Below are 17828 nucleotides of genomic sequence, written 5' to 3' on the forward strand. Positions count from 1 at the left end.
TCACCCGTGCAGTGGCCTTCCTCCCGACTGTCCCTCTTCATTCTCTGGTTTCTTTAGCATCGCTCTCGAAGGGTTCCTTTAATATCGCAGTCCCACTCTTGATGGCTGTAGCTTCCGGCTGCCCCTGATGTGTGGCTTCCCCCTGTCTTCACCTTCTGCCTCTAGGACACCTTCCTTTCATCCCAGACCTCTTGTTTCAAGCAGTGCACTCTCATCGCCACCTGCTCGAGTCACACCTGTGTGCTTTTGAGTCACATACTTCATCTCAACCCTCTCTTTAATAATAAATTCAAGTTATTTATTTTAATTCTATTTGAAAGACAGAAACAGAGATAGCCCATTTACTGTGTGGCTCCTCAAGTGACCACAGCAGCTGGGGCTGACCTAAACCAGGAATGTAAGATTCCATTCCGTCCTCCAGTGTGGGTGGCAGAAGCCCAGACATTTGAGCCATTGTCTGGTGCCTCTCAGGGCGTACCTCAGCAGGAAAGTGGGTTTGAGTGAGAGGCAGGACTTGACCCCAGGCTCTCCGAGATGCAGGCATCCCAAGTGGCGAATGCGCTCGCTGCAGCTTCGTTGCCTGAGCCGTCTGTTTATCCACGTCATGCTGCACAATTCAGTGGCCTTGCTGTCAGCGTAGTGCCGTGCCTCTTTGCTTCACTCCATTCTTTCTGCGGTTTGCCAGTGTACCACTCCCTGGCAGATAAATGCAAGTCTCTACCTGCCTACCCCACCCCTGCCGTATTAATCCTGCAGAACCTTTACCCTATTTAAAATTCACTCCTATCAGAGACACCTCACCTAGTAAATTTACTGGGCTAAGGAAAACCAGAAAACTTCACTTCTCAGATAAATCTCAAGTAGATGAACAACATTGCCTCCTCACTGTATTCTTTTGTCAAGGGATGTGTACAGCCATTCTAAAAGCTGTAGAGAAGGAACCAGAAATCTCTGGAGACCCCATCTGACAACTCCATTTTAGTGCCACCAAGACACATTTCAGACATGGAAGGTCTTGTTTTGAGTTCCTGAGTTAATGGCAATGGTTGGTACAGCTGCGAAGAACGTGTGGGCATGTCCCTGCCCTCTTGCAGGGCGTTACTCCACATTTGTATGCTTTGCCTGCCTTTTCCCAAAGGAGGTGGAATGTTCTGACTGCTCAGGACGGCTCTCCCACCTGCGCTGATCTCACGTGCTGCCCCAAGGACCTTGCACATGCTTTGTCCTCTTCCATTTCTGCTATATTATCTGTCTCGTTACTAGATATTCCAATCTGCACTCTCTCCCCGCATTTGTTTGTGTTTTTTTGGGGGGGAGGGGTAGGATTTATTTGAAAAAGTGACAGAGTGATGAGCAGACAGAGCCCTTGAATGTGCTGGTTTACTCCAGATAGCTGGGCCAGGCTGAAGCCAGGGTCCGGGATTTCTGTCTGGGTCTCCCACCAGTGGCAGGGGTAAGCATGTGAGTTATGCTCTGCTCGCCCAGGTGAAGGGGGAAGAACCTGGATCAGAAGCACAATAGGCGAGCCCCAAAGTAGCCCTTTGATGTGGGCTGCTGGCATTGTAGGCACGACCTGACCCAGTGCTCCACAGTGCGAGTCAGCCCCATATGACAAGAAAAATAACCCATGTGGCGCTATAGTCAAAGCCAACATATTGTCTCACCAAGGTCATTATCACCTGCACCAGCTTGGTCACCTCCTAACTCACCTTGCTTGTGTCTTCTCCTGACGCCATGGTCTGTTTTCATTTATTCACTGGAATGACCTTCACTGACTATTGGATTGCATTGCCACTGTCGGTCCTTGGCTTCCCTCCCACTGTGCTTGGAGCTGAAAGCTCTTTCTGAGGTCAGTATAAGAAGGCCTCCACCTGATCGATTTCTCTGTGGTTTCTTTCTTCCTGAGGCTGCACAGGCCTCCTTGTCCTTTAAACAAAGCAGTTCGTGGTTGTCCTGGCGTCTTTGCACTTGCTGCTCCTGTGAAGTTGCTGTGGCTCACTTCATTTGGTTCCGTGTTCACATATCTGCTCTGAGGCTCATCTTGAGTCAAGAGTGCCTCTTGTCACCCCTACCTCACCTCATTTCCAACTGTTTATTGATGAATTTGGTAGCTGATGTATTTTCTTTATTTTCCAGCCCTAAATGTTGGAAAGGATGTGGTCAGTAGATGTTAGCTTTAAAACATCATGGTGGCAAATGTGAAAGGGTCTGAACGGTTGTGAAGGAGAAAGGAGACAGAAGGGTTTGGAAGTAGCCTTAAGGGGTGAGGGAACTCGGCCTCTCGACTCCCGGATCTTGAGGAAGTGGGGTGTCTGTGAGAGTCTTCCGAGTTGGTGAGTAGACGTCAGGAGCTGCTTGGGTGAAGCTCTCAGAGCCATCGGGTGGCACACTACTTCAGAGAGTTCTTGGGAAAATGGATGAAAGGAGAAATGTTATCTTGGTGCAAACTTTTTTCTTTAAAACTTAATTCATTTTCTTTTTATTTGAAAGATAGACTGATCTTCCAGTTGCTGGGTCACTCCCCAGATGCTCTCAACAATTAGGCTGGTTCTGGCTGAAGCCAGGAGTCAACCAGGTCTCCCATGTGGATGGCGAGTACCAAGTGCTTGACCTATGACCTGCTGCCCCTCAGGATGTGCACCAGCAGGAGGGTGGCACCGCAGGGACTGGGCCTTGAACCAGACTTTCTTGATATAGAATGCCAGTGTTCTAAGTGGCAGCTTACCTGCCAGGAGCCCACCCTGGCGCAGAAAGTCTTTGCAATCCATGCCTTGTACCTTGTCTCCGTGAACTTTCTGAAGGCCTCATACACGGCTACCTTTCTTTTCACATTGTCAAAGGAAGTAGTAGTATCGAAAAAAGGTGCGAAGTCAGCATTGTCTGGAGTTTAGAGTGAACAGTTCTTGGGGGAATTAAGGGATGCCAAAGAAATTACAGAGTTCAGTAGTGATTTTTACTAAATGTTACCAGAGCCTTAATTAAAAGGACAAATTGGAACAAAGTTTTTTCCTTTCTCACTCAGGTTTATGATGTTGTTTTCTACTGAAAACTTTTTTTTTTTAAAGAAATCAGAGCTAGTCAAATTATCTGATGACAGTTAATCCCAAAAAGAATCTCGTAAGTTCAGATGGTTCTCTTCCTGTGTTAAATTTGGAACCCTTCTGTATGATTCTCAGGGAATATAAATATTTGATATTCTCATAGATTTCTAGTTACCAGCTATGGATACATTTAAAGTGTATGTATTTATATCATAGTAACTGAAATTATTTTCATATGATATAATTGATGAGTGTATGATTTTAAAAAATCACTTTGCTCCTTTTTAGTTTTGGGAACTGTGAGTCTTGTGTCTTCTGTTTGTTTTTCTAGAGAGTGAAGGGCATTGCCCAAGTCACCTGGCGGTGCTGTGTCGTGGCCGTGTTTTCGTGTTTGACGTCATACATGAAGGAGGTGTACTCACTCCGCCGGAGATTCTCAGGTTTCCTACTACTTTGTCTTGAGTCTCATTAGGTCTTACGTTTCAGCTTGAGTTAAACAAAAATGTTTAAAGACACATTTCTGTAAGGTGATGGTAAAATGAAAAACAGTAATTTCATACATGCTGATTTCTAAAGATTTTTATCATATTTTTCCTGAAACACAATGTGAAGAAGGATATAAACTAGAAAATAATTTAATTTTGTTATATGCACTTAATGTTATACTTGGAGAAAAGGAAAATATTATAGATATTACCAGTGGTTTTCTCTGTCTCCATTTTTTAAAATAATGAACTCATTTTATTTTTGATAATGTTTATATAGTTAGGAGGGATGCATGCTCGTGTGAACCTCTTAGGGTGGGGAGTGTTGAGGTGTGGGGGTAAGTGGATGAGACAACTGCCTCCAATCTCCTTTTTCTTCCTGTTTTTGGGGGAAATGGAGAGAGAAAGGAGAGGACCACTGCCAGCAGCCCAACCACGTCAGCACCCAGGGTGGGGGGATGGCCACCCGCCGTCATCCCAGGGTCCCCAGTGTGGAGCATGTTCCAAGGATAGGGCTTAGGTGGTCCTGACAGTTCAGAGATGTCACCGACTTCTCTGCTCCAAGGCTGAGGAAATCCTTCCATGGTCCGCTGGCTGACACAGTGCACCTCAGTTTCAGTTCACGCAGATCCTTGTCTGGGAGAGCTGTCCAAATCGCTCTGCCCTCCATGGTACTAGATGCATTCCTCAGGCCTCAGTGAACTGATGGCCATATCCTCCATGAGCATCTGGGCATGTTGTCCACTGCACAGGCCTCAGCAACTGTGCAGACCTAGTTCTGACACATGCTCTCTACAGTCAGACCACAGAGCCTGTGATTTTCAGCATGCTTGTGGTGGTTTTTTTTTTTTTAAGATTTATTTATTTTTATTGGAAAGTCAGATAACAGAGAGGAGGAGAGACGGAGAGGAAGATCTGTCTGCCGATTCACTCCTCAAGTGACCGCATCAGCCGGAGTTGAGCCAATCCAGGAGCCAGGAGCCAAGAGCTTCTTCGGGTCTTCCACGCGGGGACAGAGTCTCAGGGCCGTCCTCGACTGCTTTCTCAGGCCACAAGTAGGGAGCTGGATGGGAAGTGGAGCAGCCGGGATATGAACTGGCACCCATGTGGGATCCCGGCGTGTGCAAGGCCAGGACTTTAACTGCTATGCTACTACACCAGGCCCTTTACTTTTATTTTTCTACCCAGTGTTTTATTGATTACCAACAGGTATTGTTATGATATGGACATTACTCCTTTATTGATTATGCACATTATAAATTTTTATTCTACTTAAAAATTTAAGAAATTATGCATGATTAATAATTAATGTAGCAAATTTATGTTTTAGCTCTTGCTTTTTTGATTTGGATAATATTTACTTATGTGGCAGTTATAGTATTTAATTTTTTTTTAAAGATTTATTCATTTTATTACAGCCAGATATACACAGAGGAGGAGAGACAGAGAGGAAGATCTTCTGTCCGATGATTCACTCCCCAAGTGAGCCACAACGGGCTGATGCGCGCCGGTCCGAAGCCGGGAACCTGGAACCTCTTCCGGGTCTTCCCACCCGGGTGCAGTGTCCCAAAGCATCGGGCCATCCTCAACTGCTTTCCCAGGCCACAAGCAGGGAGCTGGCTGGGAAGTGGAGCTGCCGGGATTAGAACCGGCGCCCATATGGGATTCCGGGGCTTTCAAGGCGAGGACTTTAGCCGCTAGGCCACGCGCCGGGCCCTATAGTATTTAATTTGGCCCAGATGTGGTATGCAATCGTTAGGTCAGGGTCAGTGACTAGATTACTCAGAGCCACTCTTCAAGATTGAATGCATATGATCTGTCAGTTTAGTTTGTGATCTGCTTTTCTTGGGTAACAGAAAGTTTGATTCATCGTTTAGCAATCAGGAGACTTCACATACAAACCTGGGTTTGTGATTTTTTTCTTTAAAAAGTGATGACAAGTTCTAACAGCACCAGCCTGCGTTCCGGCCTGGCAGCAGCGAGCTGGAGCTGGGCCGTCTGAAGAGTGCCCGTCGCAGGCTGTGTGCTCTGTTTTGGCTTGCTGCTGCCCTGGCATGCCCCGCACCGGGGCCAAATGTTCCCCCCACAGTCCTTTCACTTACACTGGCTCGTTTTTGTTACTCATGCTGCTTAATTTTTTTAAAAAAGATTTCATTTGTTTTTGTTCGGAAGGAAGAGCTACAGAGAGAGGAGATTCTTCGATTCACTGGTTCACTCCCCAGATGGCTGATCCAACGCCGCACTGGCTGGAGTTGGATCAGTGCACAGGCAGGAGCCTGGAGCCTCCTCCAGGTCTCCCATGTGAGTGCAGGGGCCCAAGGCCCTGGCCATCTTTTGCTGCTTTCCCAGGCTGCAAACAAGGAGCTGGATCGGAAGCAGAGCAGCTGGGACTCCTACCTGCACCATAAGGGAGGCGTTAGCACCGCAGGCAGATGCTTCGAGTGGTGCACCACCATGACAGTCCCATTATGGCTTAGCTGTAACAGTGCAGAGATAGTTGTTTTGTTCCTGTATCAGTTAGAGACAGTGAGGTCTTCCTGCAGGAGTGTGATTGTGGTAGGCCTCACTGGCCTTTGTCTCGCACTCCTGCATGCCCGTCTTCCTCGGTGGCACAGTCCCACCAATCACCTCAATCAGAACAGCTGACCTGACCTTCCCCGGCTCCCTCGCGTCCCACAGTAACCAGAAGCAAAGGCCTGCTCGCTTGCTTTGCACTGATTTCTCGAATTCTTTCCATCTTCCCTCTGCTTTGCTTTTGTCTCGGTTCTCATGGCATCTCTGCTGATCATTACCTCAGTTTCTGGGTTTTCTTTTTTCCACATAGTCTCCAAGTCTAATAGTTTTAAAATTCAATTGTGATTTGATTTCAATGTTGGCTTAAAATTATTTTGTAAAGGTTTATTTTATTTATTTTTTTATTGGTGAGAGTTACAGAGAAAAGCAGAGACAGAGAGAAAGATCTTCTGCCAGCTGGTTCACTCCCCAAGTGGCCACAACAGCCGAAACTGAGCTGATCCAAAGCCGGGAGCCTGGAGCCTCTTCTGGGTCTTCCACATGGGTGCAGGGTCCCTAGGCTTTGGGCCGTCCTTAACTTTCCCAGGCCACAAGCATGGAGCTGGCTGGGAGACGGGGCAGTTTGACCATGAACCAGCACTCATATGAGATCCTGGTGTATGCAAGGCAAGGACTTTAGCCACCAGGCTATCTTGCTGGGTCCTGCTTAGCATTCTTAAAGTTACTGGTGGTTTAGGGTACAGCCCCAATTCCTCAGCAGAGCCTGGGTTCACCTGAGGCCAGCCTCTAGTCCATGTCCTGCCCTTCCTCTCAAGGCTCGTGTTTGCATCCTGCTGCTCTGCTTGCGGCCCTTGGAACACAGCAGGCCATCTCTGGTGTTTGGATACACTCATGTTTTCGTTGTGGAATGCCCCCTCTGGCCTTGTCCACCTGGCAAATTCTTAAGTTTATGTTTGTGTTCACTAGGATATTTCCTCATTTGTTTTGTTGTTCCTTTCTTCAAACTCTGAAGAGTTAACTTCTGTAAGCTCTGGGTGTAACTTAACATTTACCCCTGAATTTGATGTGGAATTGAAACTCTGGAGCTTTAGGAGGATTAGTTAGGAGGCCAGGATTTTGTTTTGTTTTGTTTTCTTGTTGCTTAATACAGTGCTTAGCACAAATTAGGATTTCATGTTGTGTGTGTTGTGTGTCTGTTTAAAAAACACAAGTTTGTCTCTATGAACTGAATGAGCAGGCCAGACCTCTGCATTTAGGAAATGTTGCCTAAAACTTAAGACATAATTAAAAGTGTAAACCAGATTGGTCAGACCCTGAGATAGGTGTTCTAGGTAGCATGTGGAGAAAAAGAAGGAGGTTGAATTTTCCTGCCATAGCTTTCAGAGTTTACGCTGGCTCCTGCCAGGACTCACCTATGGAGCAGCAAGTGCACAGGCTCAGTCTTCAACTGGAGCAAAGTCAGGAGTCAGTTCAGACAGGTGAGCAGAAAGAGAGGCAAGGAAGCGGCCCCATCCCAACAGAGATGCCCACTGTGGATCAAGATGCTTTACCTGCCCCAGGGGCACAGGTAGCGTCAAATAAAAGAGGAAGGAGTTTGGCAGGAAGTAAATCAGTTATCAATGTCATAAGGAAAATTATTAGACGAAATTATGATGATCAATAGCTTTTTTTTTTTTCTCAAATTTTGAACGATGAAGACACAAATGAGGAGTGTCTATAAGTGGGGATTTTGGAAGTGCCTTACAGTGTACTGGGTACCTTCAGTAGGAATCCCGGGAAGCTTTGGATTGAGGAAATCCCTTAGCATGTACCCTAGGGAAGTAGGGATATAACTGATGAAAATTTATCTCTTTATAGCAAAGTGTTGTTATTGACCTGTTGTCAGTTTGAAGGAAATTGAGGGGAATAGGGGCCATAGAGTCCTGGGGAAATTAGTTTATCATCTAAGAGAGGCTTGAAATCATAATGATTCAAGTAAGAAAATGGCGTATATGAAAACATTCAAAATGACTTTTTGGTACCTCTTGTTTTTTTTAGGTAAAACACAAGTATTAGTTGGATATATAGTAGTTATTATGATTTTTTACATGTTAATAGACATGCTTAATTTCATCACTATAGGAAGTATGTGATATTTGTAAGGTTGATTAGCTGAATATTTTCAAGGTCTGCATTGTAAAGGACATTTACTTAAACCTTGGGAGTGCACCACAGCACAAATCACATCAGCCAAACTGAATTTTCTTTATAGAAATTGTTGTCTAATACACTCTTGGTATCAATGGAAAACACAATCTGTTTTTAAAAAAACAGTGTGGGAAATTACTGCTGTTGACATCAAAAGTCTGTTTGGATAATGTATTGAAACATTTAAATATTGACCAACTCTATGAGCTGTTGGCAGCCAGAGCAGCTCCCATTCCTTGTCCTCCGCTGAATGCGCTCTCCTTCATCTTCCATCAGACAGCTGACACACATCCACAGCAGGTGCCACAGTGAGCCCGAGGGACCTGGGGTAGCAGCGCTGACCAGCGAGGAGAGGACTCGCTGGGCCAAGGTAGTGACGGCTTCTCATCCTCAAGGACCTTTCCTCTAGCAAGCTGTGTGGAGATTTTCTGGCTCCATCATAGTGGAGTTTTAACTGGTAATCATTCTTTCTTGACCCTTTAGGCTCGAGAATATTTGATTGGTCTTGATCCAAAGAACTTGACTTTGTTAGAAAAAATTCAGAGCAGCTTGTTCGTATATTCCATAGAGGATAGCAGGCCACATGTAACATCAGAAGATTTTTCCCAGGTAACTGCGTTAACTGCTGTTCTCACATTTTCTTTCTTCTTTTGTTGTTGTTGTTGTTTTTAAGACATCTCTATTTATTTGAAAGGAAGTTACAGAAAGAGATATTCCCCATCTGCTGATTCTCTCCCAAAATGTCTGTAATGGCCAGGGCTGGGTCAGCTTGAAGCCAAGGACCTGGAACCTCATCTAGGTCACCTGCGCAGAGTGACAGAGGCCCAGGTGGCTGAGCCATCTTCGGCTGCTTTCCCAGTAGCATCTAGAGGGAACTGGATAGGAAGTGGAGCAACCTGGTCTTGAACCAGCACACATAGAAGATGGTGATGTCGCAAGTGTGGCTTTGCCCACTACACTGCAATGCTGGCGCTCCTTTTCTTCTTCCCCTGAATCTTTTGGAGGACTCTCAATGTGTGAGGAATATGATATTTTCTTTTCTTTTTTAATATTTAGGATTCTTAAACCCTTTTAAAAGATGTGAACTGTGCATGTGCCAAATTGAAGCTCATTGCTGCCGGGCCTTTTTGTTGATTGTGCCTGAAATGTTACACTGGAGCAAACGAGCTTCTCTTGACACATGTGACAGGAACACTTACCTGCCACTCACCCCGGTGTGCCCTGATACCGGATTTGGGAGAGTCTGTCCTCCAGGGAACATCACCTCTGTAAGAAGCAGCTCTGTCATTCGGAATGGAGTGATATGAAGGGTGAATGGAGCCTTGCTTTGTCTCTTTCCCCTGCCCTCCCTAAGCAATGTTTTTGTTTCTTGGGAAAGAAAAGATCTGAAATCGTATCAGTGGAAGCATCATAACCTTTTGAAAACACTTACATCATTTCATAATACATCCAAGAATGTTGAATAATAGGAGAAAATAATCCAGGATTAAAGAAAAAAACTTACAGATAGAAAAGAAGTTTTCTTTAGCTGCTTTTTTGTTTTGAGAACGTTGAAACTCATTGTAAATACATTGTAAAATACTGCTGTGCTCCCAACTCTTTGTTATGAAATGTGTGACATGTGTTCACTTTGTATCATTTTCTTTTAAAGTAAAGCAAAACAGTGTTTCCGAGGTTATACCTCAGGTGTAGCCACTGAGTGACTGCTTGCTGAGTGACTGCTTGCTGAGTGGCTGCTTGCTGAGTGGCTGCTTGCTGAGTGGCTGCTTGCTGAGTGACTGCTTTGGGCGCTTGCACTCAGGTCGTCTCCGGCTCCTGGTGCTCGGGGAGCCTCTTGCGGGTGACTGCCCTGGGAGGCAGCAGACCACGGCTCCAGGACCCGAGACCCCGTTGCCCATTTGGGAAACCTGGACGGAGTTCTCAGCTCCTGGCTGGATGGGCATTTGGGAAGTGAGCCAGGAAATGAAAAATCTCTCACCATCTGTCTTTCAAGTAGAATGAAAATAGACAAACGATCTGGAAAACGTTTATCGCAGTGTTGCTCAAACATTTTGAACTTGGTACTTAACAAAAAAAAAAATAAGTTTAGATTGCTTGTATGTGCATGTGCACACAGAGATAAAGTGGTTTTCTAAAACTTGGGATTTGTACTGTCTGATAGAATATATTTCTCTTGTATTTTACTGTATTTCGCTTGCAGAAAGGTTCACTGTGATGAGCTAAGATGACTTCATGCTGCATTAATAGGTCAGGAAAGCTGCAGTGTGGAGCACAGCTTCAGTGGGAGATGAGTTCTGACTAAACTTGAATGATAGCCCAAGGCCATGTGCTGTTCAGGTTGCAGAAGCCTTGTCTGTGTTCCAGTGTTTTCTGAAAACATCCGTGAATGTTGTCTCATCATCCTGTTTGCTAGTACAGTTTTTTTTTAACTTGAGATTTGGGGAAATAGCTCAACTTGGGCTGTAATAATCTCTGAGGGTTAACTGTTCCTAAATCTAATTGAACTCGAGAGGCAAAGAGAGATGGTATCAGTTTTCAAGATGAAAATACAAGCCAATGTTAACATTATTCTAACTTGGAAAATAATCTTTATTTTAGATATTTACAGTACTTTTCAGTGGAGATCCTGCAGTACGCTGGGGTGACAAGTCCTATAATTTGATTTCCTTTTCTAATGGAGTATTTGGCTGTAATTGTGACGTAAGTAAACTGTTGAAGTTTTCCCCTCACTTTTAATCTCTTTGGTTAATTTCATGCCAGTGACCTAACGAACACCTGTGATGCGCTGCAGTATATCAGAAGTTAGCACCTTTTGATGTTATGGCATTATGATTCCCAGGGACAGGAGGATTTGGGACAAATGGTCTACTATAGAAAGGCCAGTACTTTGGGGTATAGCTGCAGAACAGAATTTGCATGCTATTTACATGAAGTGGCAGCTCACAAAGCCACCTTAACTACCTGCTGAGAATTAGCACCTGCTTTACAGCAAGGTATTGCCTACATGTATGTTCTGTGCGTAAGAAGCTGAATGTGACTGTATTTCTAGGTTCCAAGACTTACCAGGTAATTCATAACTTTTCTAAAATGACACATCATCTTCTCTGCTCTGTGAATATTAAAATTCCTGGAAATTGCTACCATTATTGATTTTCATAAAAATATTTACTAGCTGTATCTTGTAGCTGTCATTCAGAAGGTTTATAGACCAAGACAGTTTAAAGAAACCTACCTTAGATGATGATTGATTCAGTGTGTGTTTAATGATAAAAACCTAAATCAGACTGGCATTAAGAAATACCAGGCCACTCCCAAGTGTGGGTAATGCCAACAGTATTCATATGCTTTCACTAGAAGCGTCTTCCACTTTCCTGGCACAACTTTGTTTGGCTTCCTTTCTAAGTACACTGCCCAAGGTAATGGTCATACCTTTGACCTCGGTAGAAATAGCTAGTTTTTTTCCCTAATAATTGCAGCCTAAGTATTGGAATCGTTCTGTTTAGTTGTGATTGGCCTGGGTGAATTAGGTTGAGACTGCATGACCGTCCTAGTCTGGCGGAAGACGTTGAGTGGCTCTGTCCTTTCATTTTAGCATGCGCCTTACGATGCAATGGTAATGGTGAACATCGCCCACTATGTTGACGAGAAAATTCTAGAGAATGAAGGAAGGTGGAAGGTATGCCAGCTCCCATGTGCATTCTTTCCCTCCAGTATTTGTATGGAGAAAATGTTTTGAAGTCTTCTTTATTTTCAGGGCTTGGAAAAAGTACAGGATTTACCGCTTCCTGAGGAGCTCGTCTTCACAGTGGATGAGAAGGTGCTAAGTGACATCAGCCAAGCTAAAGCCCAGTATCTCAAAGAGGTAGGTGTTTGCCTTTCTCTAAAAATTGAAATACCTTTTTTTTTGAAATAAATGTGGCTGTCCTCTGAGCATGTCATTATAACACATTTAAACTTTATAGGCTCAATATGTTTAATTTGGGTTAATGAAAATGCTAACTTGGTTCTGTCCGGAGTGTTCTTGAGGTGATTTTCGCCATTTGTCTTTAACTCTTTTTGTTAGGCATCTCATCTGCAGATTGTATCGCGTGCCTTCACATCATTTGGCAAAAAGCTGACCAAGAAGAAGACACTTCACCCCGACACGTTCGTTCAGCTTGCACTGCAGCTGGCCTATTACAGGCTACACGGACGGTGAGGCCTGCTCATGTTCCATTTTAGGATCCTTTCTTTCTCCCCAAAGACACATATATTTTTATTTATTTGTTTGTTTGTTTATTTATTTATTTATTTATTTATTCGAAAGAGATAGAAGAAGAGAGAGCAAGAAATCTTGGGTGCACTGGGTAACTCCTCAAATGGTTGCAGTGACTGGAGCTGGACCAGACCAAAGCAGAGGCTTAGGGCTTCATCTGGGTCTCCTACAAGGGAGCTCCTTTCTCAGAGAGCTAGGCCTGAAACAGAGCAGCCGGGACACAAACCTGTGCTCATCCAGGATGCCAGAGGTGGAAGGTGGGGCAATGACCCACGGAGTCATGGTGCTGGCCCCCATTGTCACAACAGCGAGGTCCCACGTGTATCATTTCCCCTCTGAGCTTTCTCTTTTTTCCAGTTGTCACCATATCTTACTTTGTACTTCCATCCAGTTTGTGATTGTCAGTTTTAATTTGCTGCTTTATCGCTGTGTTCACTGGATGCTTTTCAAGTGTCTCCTGCCTTCAGCAGGGACCTCGTCATTATTGGGCATTTTGTTGTAATCTCAGTTTTCTGATGGGTTCAGTAAAACAGCATTTTAATAGGTTATGCAGCATTTACTCATTTTGGGGATAGCAGAAATAGCAGTCCCTGGCACTTGCTTTCTTATCCAATCTGAGTCTATCTGTCTTTAAATGTGATCTTATCGATAATTTTCTTCTTAGGATCAGTTACTGAACTTGATTATTTCTCTTGGTGGTGTCATGGCTTGCTGACTTTTCACAGTCCTTACAACCTTGCATCGTTGCCTGTGCATTTGAAGAACAGTCTTTCCATTCCTTAAAGGGTGGATTTGGTAGGTAAATACTTGCCAGCTCCTTGTGTGCGCTGGACTGTCTCTGGGACCATGGTAAAGCCATGAGACTGCTTCTGTCATCAGCAGGTGTATTCCAGAGGGGTGAGGTGTGGCTCCCCTGTGGTCCCTGGGTGGGGGAGACTGCCCATGTCAGGGCTGGAGCTGGATCCCGGGGCTGCCAGAGATGACAGCCTGCATTCCAGAGCTCCCCCAGGGCACTGCCTCCTGTGCCGGGCTGTTGGCAATGTCTTAACCCACTGTGCCAGTTAGACCTGTATGCCCAGTTAGACACAAAGTGATGGCCTTGCCACATCTCTGCAGGCAATCCTGTGTTACCGTACAGGGGGCACTGGATTCAGACTAGCAATTCATGATTGTTGAAGAGAATTTGAATGAAGACCTCCGGTTTGTTTCAGCTGTAACGTTACTCCTGACCGGGCTTCCCGCAGTAGTAGACAGCTTGACACGAGTGTCAGTGCTGCTTCGTTATGGCACAGCAGGTGCACCAGACACTTTTCTATTGATCTACTTCAACGCAGTAACAGAACTAACAGTGCAGATCAGACACTGACATGATGAGGAAGTGCTATTAGTACCCCTATTTGTAGCTGTCTGTGCTTTTAACACAATATGACATTAAAAACATCCATATTCTCGACTTCGTGTAAGACTGATAATAGGGATTTGTGGCTTCAGCCACACTCTGCATTCCTGTGCACCTGTACTCACGCATTCTTCAAGGGCTCTGTTATCCACAACAGCGGCAGTGGACAAGATGTCTGAAAACCAGGAGATGTACTCTTTTGAAAGATGAATGTATTTTAAAGTCAGAGTTACGTAGAGAGGGAGAGACACAGAGGCCTTCCGTCTGCTGGTTTAGTCCCCACGTGGCTGCAGTGACCACATCTGGACTGGTCTGAAGCCAGGAGCTACTTGTGGGGCTCGCATGTGGCTGCAGGGGTCCAAGGACTTGAGCCATCCTCTGCTGTTTTCCCAGGCCTTTAGCAAGGAGCTAGATCTGAAGGGGAGCAACTAGGACTGAAATTGGCACCCAAATGGGACTCTGGCACTACAGACAAGGGGTTAGTCGGCTATGCCACCACCTGCCCCCAAGAGACTTATTTCAAGCTATGTACTGTACTACTTTCTCACTTGTTATTGGTAGCTTTCCCTAACACATTCCTGATTGGCATATACGCTGAATCCACAAATGTGCAGTACACCAAGGCCTGAGCTCCTGTTGTGCTTGCTGCCTCCTTCCTTACAGCCCCTGCAGCACTCCCATGATTTCATTGTGCTTTTAGGATGAACCAGATTCTCGCTCTAAGTAATGCTAATGAAATGACTCACTCCTAACTAACTCAAGAAAATGCCTTTAATTCGTAGTTTTTTTTTTTTGCCAGTTTTCTTATCTCCTACAGTATCATTCCCATAAGCATGTCCCAAATAACTACATCTAAAACTGTCAGCTCTCACCATAACCATTTTTAGGAATCGCACTAGCAACAGAACTTAAGTAACATATCTTCTAAAAACCAAGTTTTTCTATTAGCGCATTCAGATTCTCTTAACTTTCTGGGAGTTAACCCTTGCAGTTTTATACTGCCTATAATCATATTTAAATCTGTTAGAAGCTAATAAACAGATAGATAGAAAAACAACCCCAAGACTCCCACTTCAAAATAACAGCATCAGTATTTTCAAATCAGAAAAGCTTGCTCATACTTAATTTCTTCTCTTAGCTAATTTCACTTTGTTAGCCAAGTTACTAGACGTCTGATTTCCCTGGGGAATTTACTAAGATTAGCTAACAATGACTAACCAGAGACGTCGTTGCTATATAATGTAGCAGCATGTATAGAATCTTCACGAAGACCAGTCAGCCCCCTTATCGTTAGAAATCACTCAGTCCTCGACATTTGCAAAACCAGTGATAAGCTCCTCCTGACAGTTCTCTGATCTGGTCTCAGATGTGGTACCCCGTTCCTTTTGCTGTCTTGCCTTATAAACCACAGTGGCAAGTCTGCACCTGAAGTGCGTGTTCACGCCACAGTGTAGGTGGCAGGAGGCGAGGACTGCTGGAAGCTAGAAGCAGCTGAGCCGTGAAGCTGCTCGGGTGATTAGAGCAGACTTTGGCTGTGCGGTGTGTGAAGGCATGGTTGAAACGCTCCACCCTTGTGTTGCAGGACTCAGTCATGGAGTACGCTCCATTAGGCAACTGTATCGTGATGTTAGGACATGTGCTTTCTTACAGTACACTGTTTCTTTTTTCTGTTTTGTTTTTGCTGTAGCCCTGGTTGCTGTTATGAAACAGCAATGACGAGGTACTTCTATCATGGCCGTACAGAGACTATGCGACCGTGTACTGTGGAAGCAGTCAGATGGTGCCAGTCCATGCAGGATCCGTCTGCCAGTGTGAGTATTCGAGGGGCTGCACCGCATTCAGTGTTCGAAGGAGCAGTGGCCATGGAATAACCAGCTTATGTGCTTTCTGTCCCCTAAGCGTGAGATTTGTTGAGGTGTTTGTTCCCAGATTTTCAGACATTTGCTCATTTGCCCATTTGCCAGTGAGTGTGTATCGTATAAAGACTAAGAAACAGGGAAGACCTGGAACAAAGTACATTTGTATCATTTTCTTCACTACTTGAGCTATCAGTTGTGTGGACGCACTGTTAGGACATGCCAGTGGGGTGCTCGGCTCTCCAGGGTCCCAGGAAGGTAGCCTCTCCCATCGTGTTCGACTTCTCCAGAACCAGAACAATGGGGACTGTTTGCCCTCGGCTGCGGCGGAGGCATTTAGACAGCACTCCCACTGTTCCCTGTGTATCTTGCTGCTTTGGTTTGGATACGATTATGTGTAAGTTCATGTATTTTCACAGAGGTGTAAGCTGTCATTGTGCGTTTGTGTCCCTTCTGTGCTGCCCACAACCCCCGTTTCCTGCTCGAGGAGAGAAGAGCCAAGGGCGGGCCCCGGGGGCGGGGGAAGGGAGTAGAGTGGCTAGGCAATGTCACGTCAGCCCAGACATCTTTTCTCTCCCAAATCGCCCAAGCCCTAATTACAATGAGCTTAGGTTTTTGTTTGTATAATTAGATTTTGTACAGTGTGTTATAGAAGTATCTCTTGATTTTTTAACACAGCTTCCTGAACGGCAGCAAAAGATGTTGCAAGCATTTGCAAAGCACAATAAAATGATGAAAGAATGCTCTGCTGGAAAAGGTACCGAGCCGGGAACGAGTCTAAAAAGTTGCTCATGTCGGAAACTCACGCCGACCTCACACTTGGGCTTCTGTTGCAGGATTTGACCGTCACCTGTTGGGACTTTTACTCACAGCGAAAGAGGAAGGTCTCCCGACTCCAGAACTCTACACAGACCCACTTTTTTCCCGAAGGTAATACGGTGCAGTGTCCCATCGTGTGCTCAGTCCGCTGCCCTTCAGGAGCACTGCATTCATCGGTAGGCCATTTACAATGTCTTGTCTTTGTGCCACAGTGGAGGCGGTGGAAATTTTATCCTCTCGACCAGTCTGGTTGGCTATTTACGAATCCAGGGAGTGGTGGTGCCCATGGTTCACAATGGGTACGGCTTCTTCTACCACATCCGAGACGACAGGTGAGGCTGCTTCCCCTGCCCTGTGTCAGCCTGTCCTCATCCGAATGTCTTTCCTGCCCTGAGTCTGTTCTGTGGTCATGTCTCTGTTCTGTAACTGGCCACCTGCCCATTTCATGTGCATTCTTAGCTGTCTGTGATGCTTTTGAGCCACTTGTCACATGAGCCCTTTAGGTGTTTTCATGCAGGCCACACTTAGGTTGACTCTGTGGATAGCGTCACCCACAAAGTCAGTGTACACTGGCCTGTAAGTCTAGATGGCATTTGTGGATGGAGTTGGGGTGCCACACATCCGTGCTGTGCATCCACCATTTGAGGAGGGCGGGCGGCGCGGCACTGCAGCAGGAGTTGCAAGTCTGGCTGTTGGTTCCGCTTGTCTCCGCCCAAGCTCACACTAACATTTAATGTCCAAACTAACAGCGGGGAGGTGCTGGGACCTTATGAGGTAAGGTCAGGTCAAGAAATGTTAGTGTGAGCTTGGCCAGAGACAAATGCCCTTCACACATGAGGAAAGGATGATGAAGACTTGCCTAAGGCTGTTGAGAATGGCAGGAGAGAGAAGTAGAGGATTGGGGATGCATTTTGGAGTTACAGCCCGTAGGACTTGCTGATGGTGGCATTTGCTGGAGTGAAGAAATTAGGAGAAACTTGTTGAAGGTGTGTTAGGTGGCATCAAAAGTTTTTTTTTTTCTGTATACACTGGTTTTCACGATTTTGCTGCTATAGGGATCCGCTACCGTGATGGGAGGATCTCTGTAGAGGGACCCGCTACCGTGATGGGAGGGTCTCTGTAGAGGGACCCGCTACCGTGATGGGAGGGTCTCTGTAGAGGGACCCGCTACCGTGATGGGAGGGTCTCTGTAGAGGGACCCGCTACCGTGATGGGAGGGTCTCTGTAGAGGGACCCGCTACCGTGATGGGAGGGTCTCTGTAGAGGGACCCG

At 45.5% G+C, this 17828-nt stretch overlaps 1 protein-coding gene across 1 annotated transcript in view; it reads left to right on the top strand.

Annotated features, from left to right (window-relative positions):
• Positions 1-17828, top strand: part of CROT (carnitine O-octanoyltransferase) — a 31725-nt gene that overhangs the window by 11253 nt on the left and 2644 nt on the right. Inside the window, exons 6-16 of the mRNA XM_058678104.1 lie at positions 3373-3481; positions 8504-8597; positions 8711-8836; positions 10826-10927; positions 11820-11903; positions 11982-12089; positions 12291-12421; positions 15569-15692; positions 16416-16494; positions 16574-16667; positions 16769-16888. Of these exons, the coding sequence (XP_058534087.1) occupies positions 3373-3481; positions 8504-8597; positions 8711-8836; positions 10826-10927; positions 11820-11903; positions 11982-12089; positions 12291-12421; positions 15569-15692; positions 16416-16494; positions 16574-16667; positions 16769-16888 (1171 nt within the window). The remainder of the gene's footprint in view (positions 1-3372; positions 3482-8503; positions 8598-8710; positions 8837-10825; positions 10928-11819; positions 11904-11981; positions 12090-12290; positions 12422-15568; positions 15693-16415; positions 16495-16573; positions 16668-16768; positions 16889-17828) is intronic.

This window comes from Ochotona princeps, chromosome 20 (assembly GCF_030435755.1).
Source record: "Ochotona princeps isolate mOchPri1 chromosome 20, mOchPri1.hap1, whole genome shotgun sequence".
In the NCBI taxonomy this organism is placed as follows: Eukaryota; Metazoa; Chordata; class Mammalia; order Lagomorpha; family Ochotonidae; genus Ochotona; species Ochotona princeps.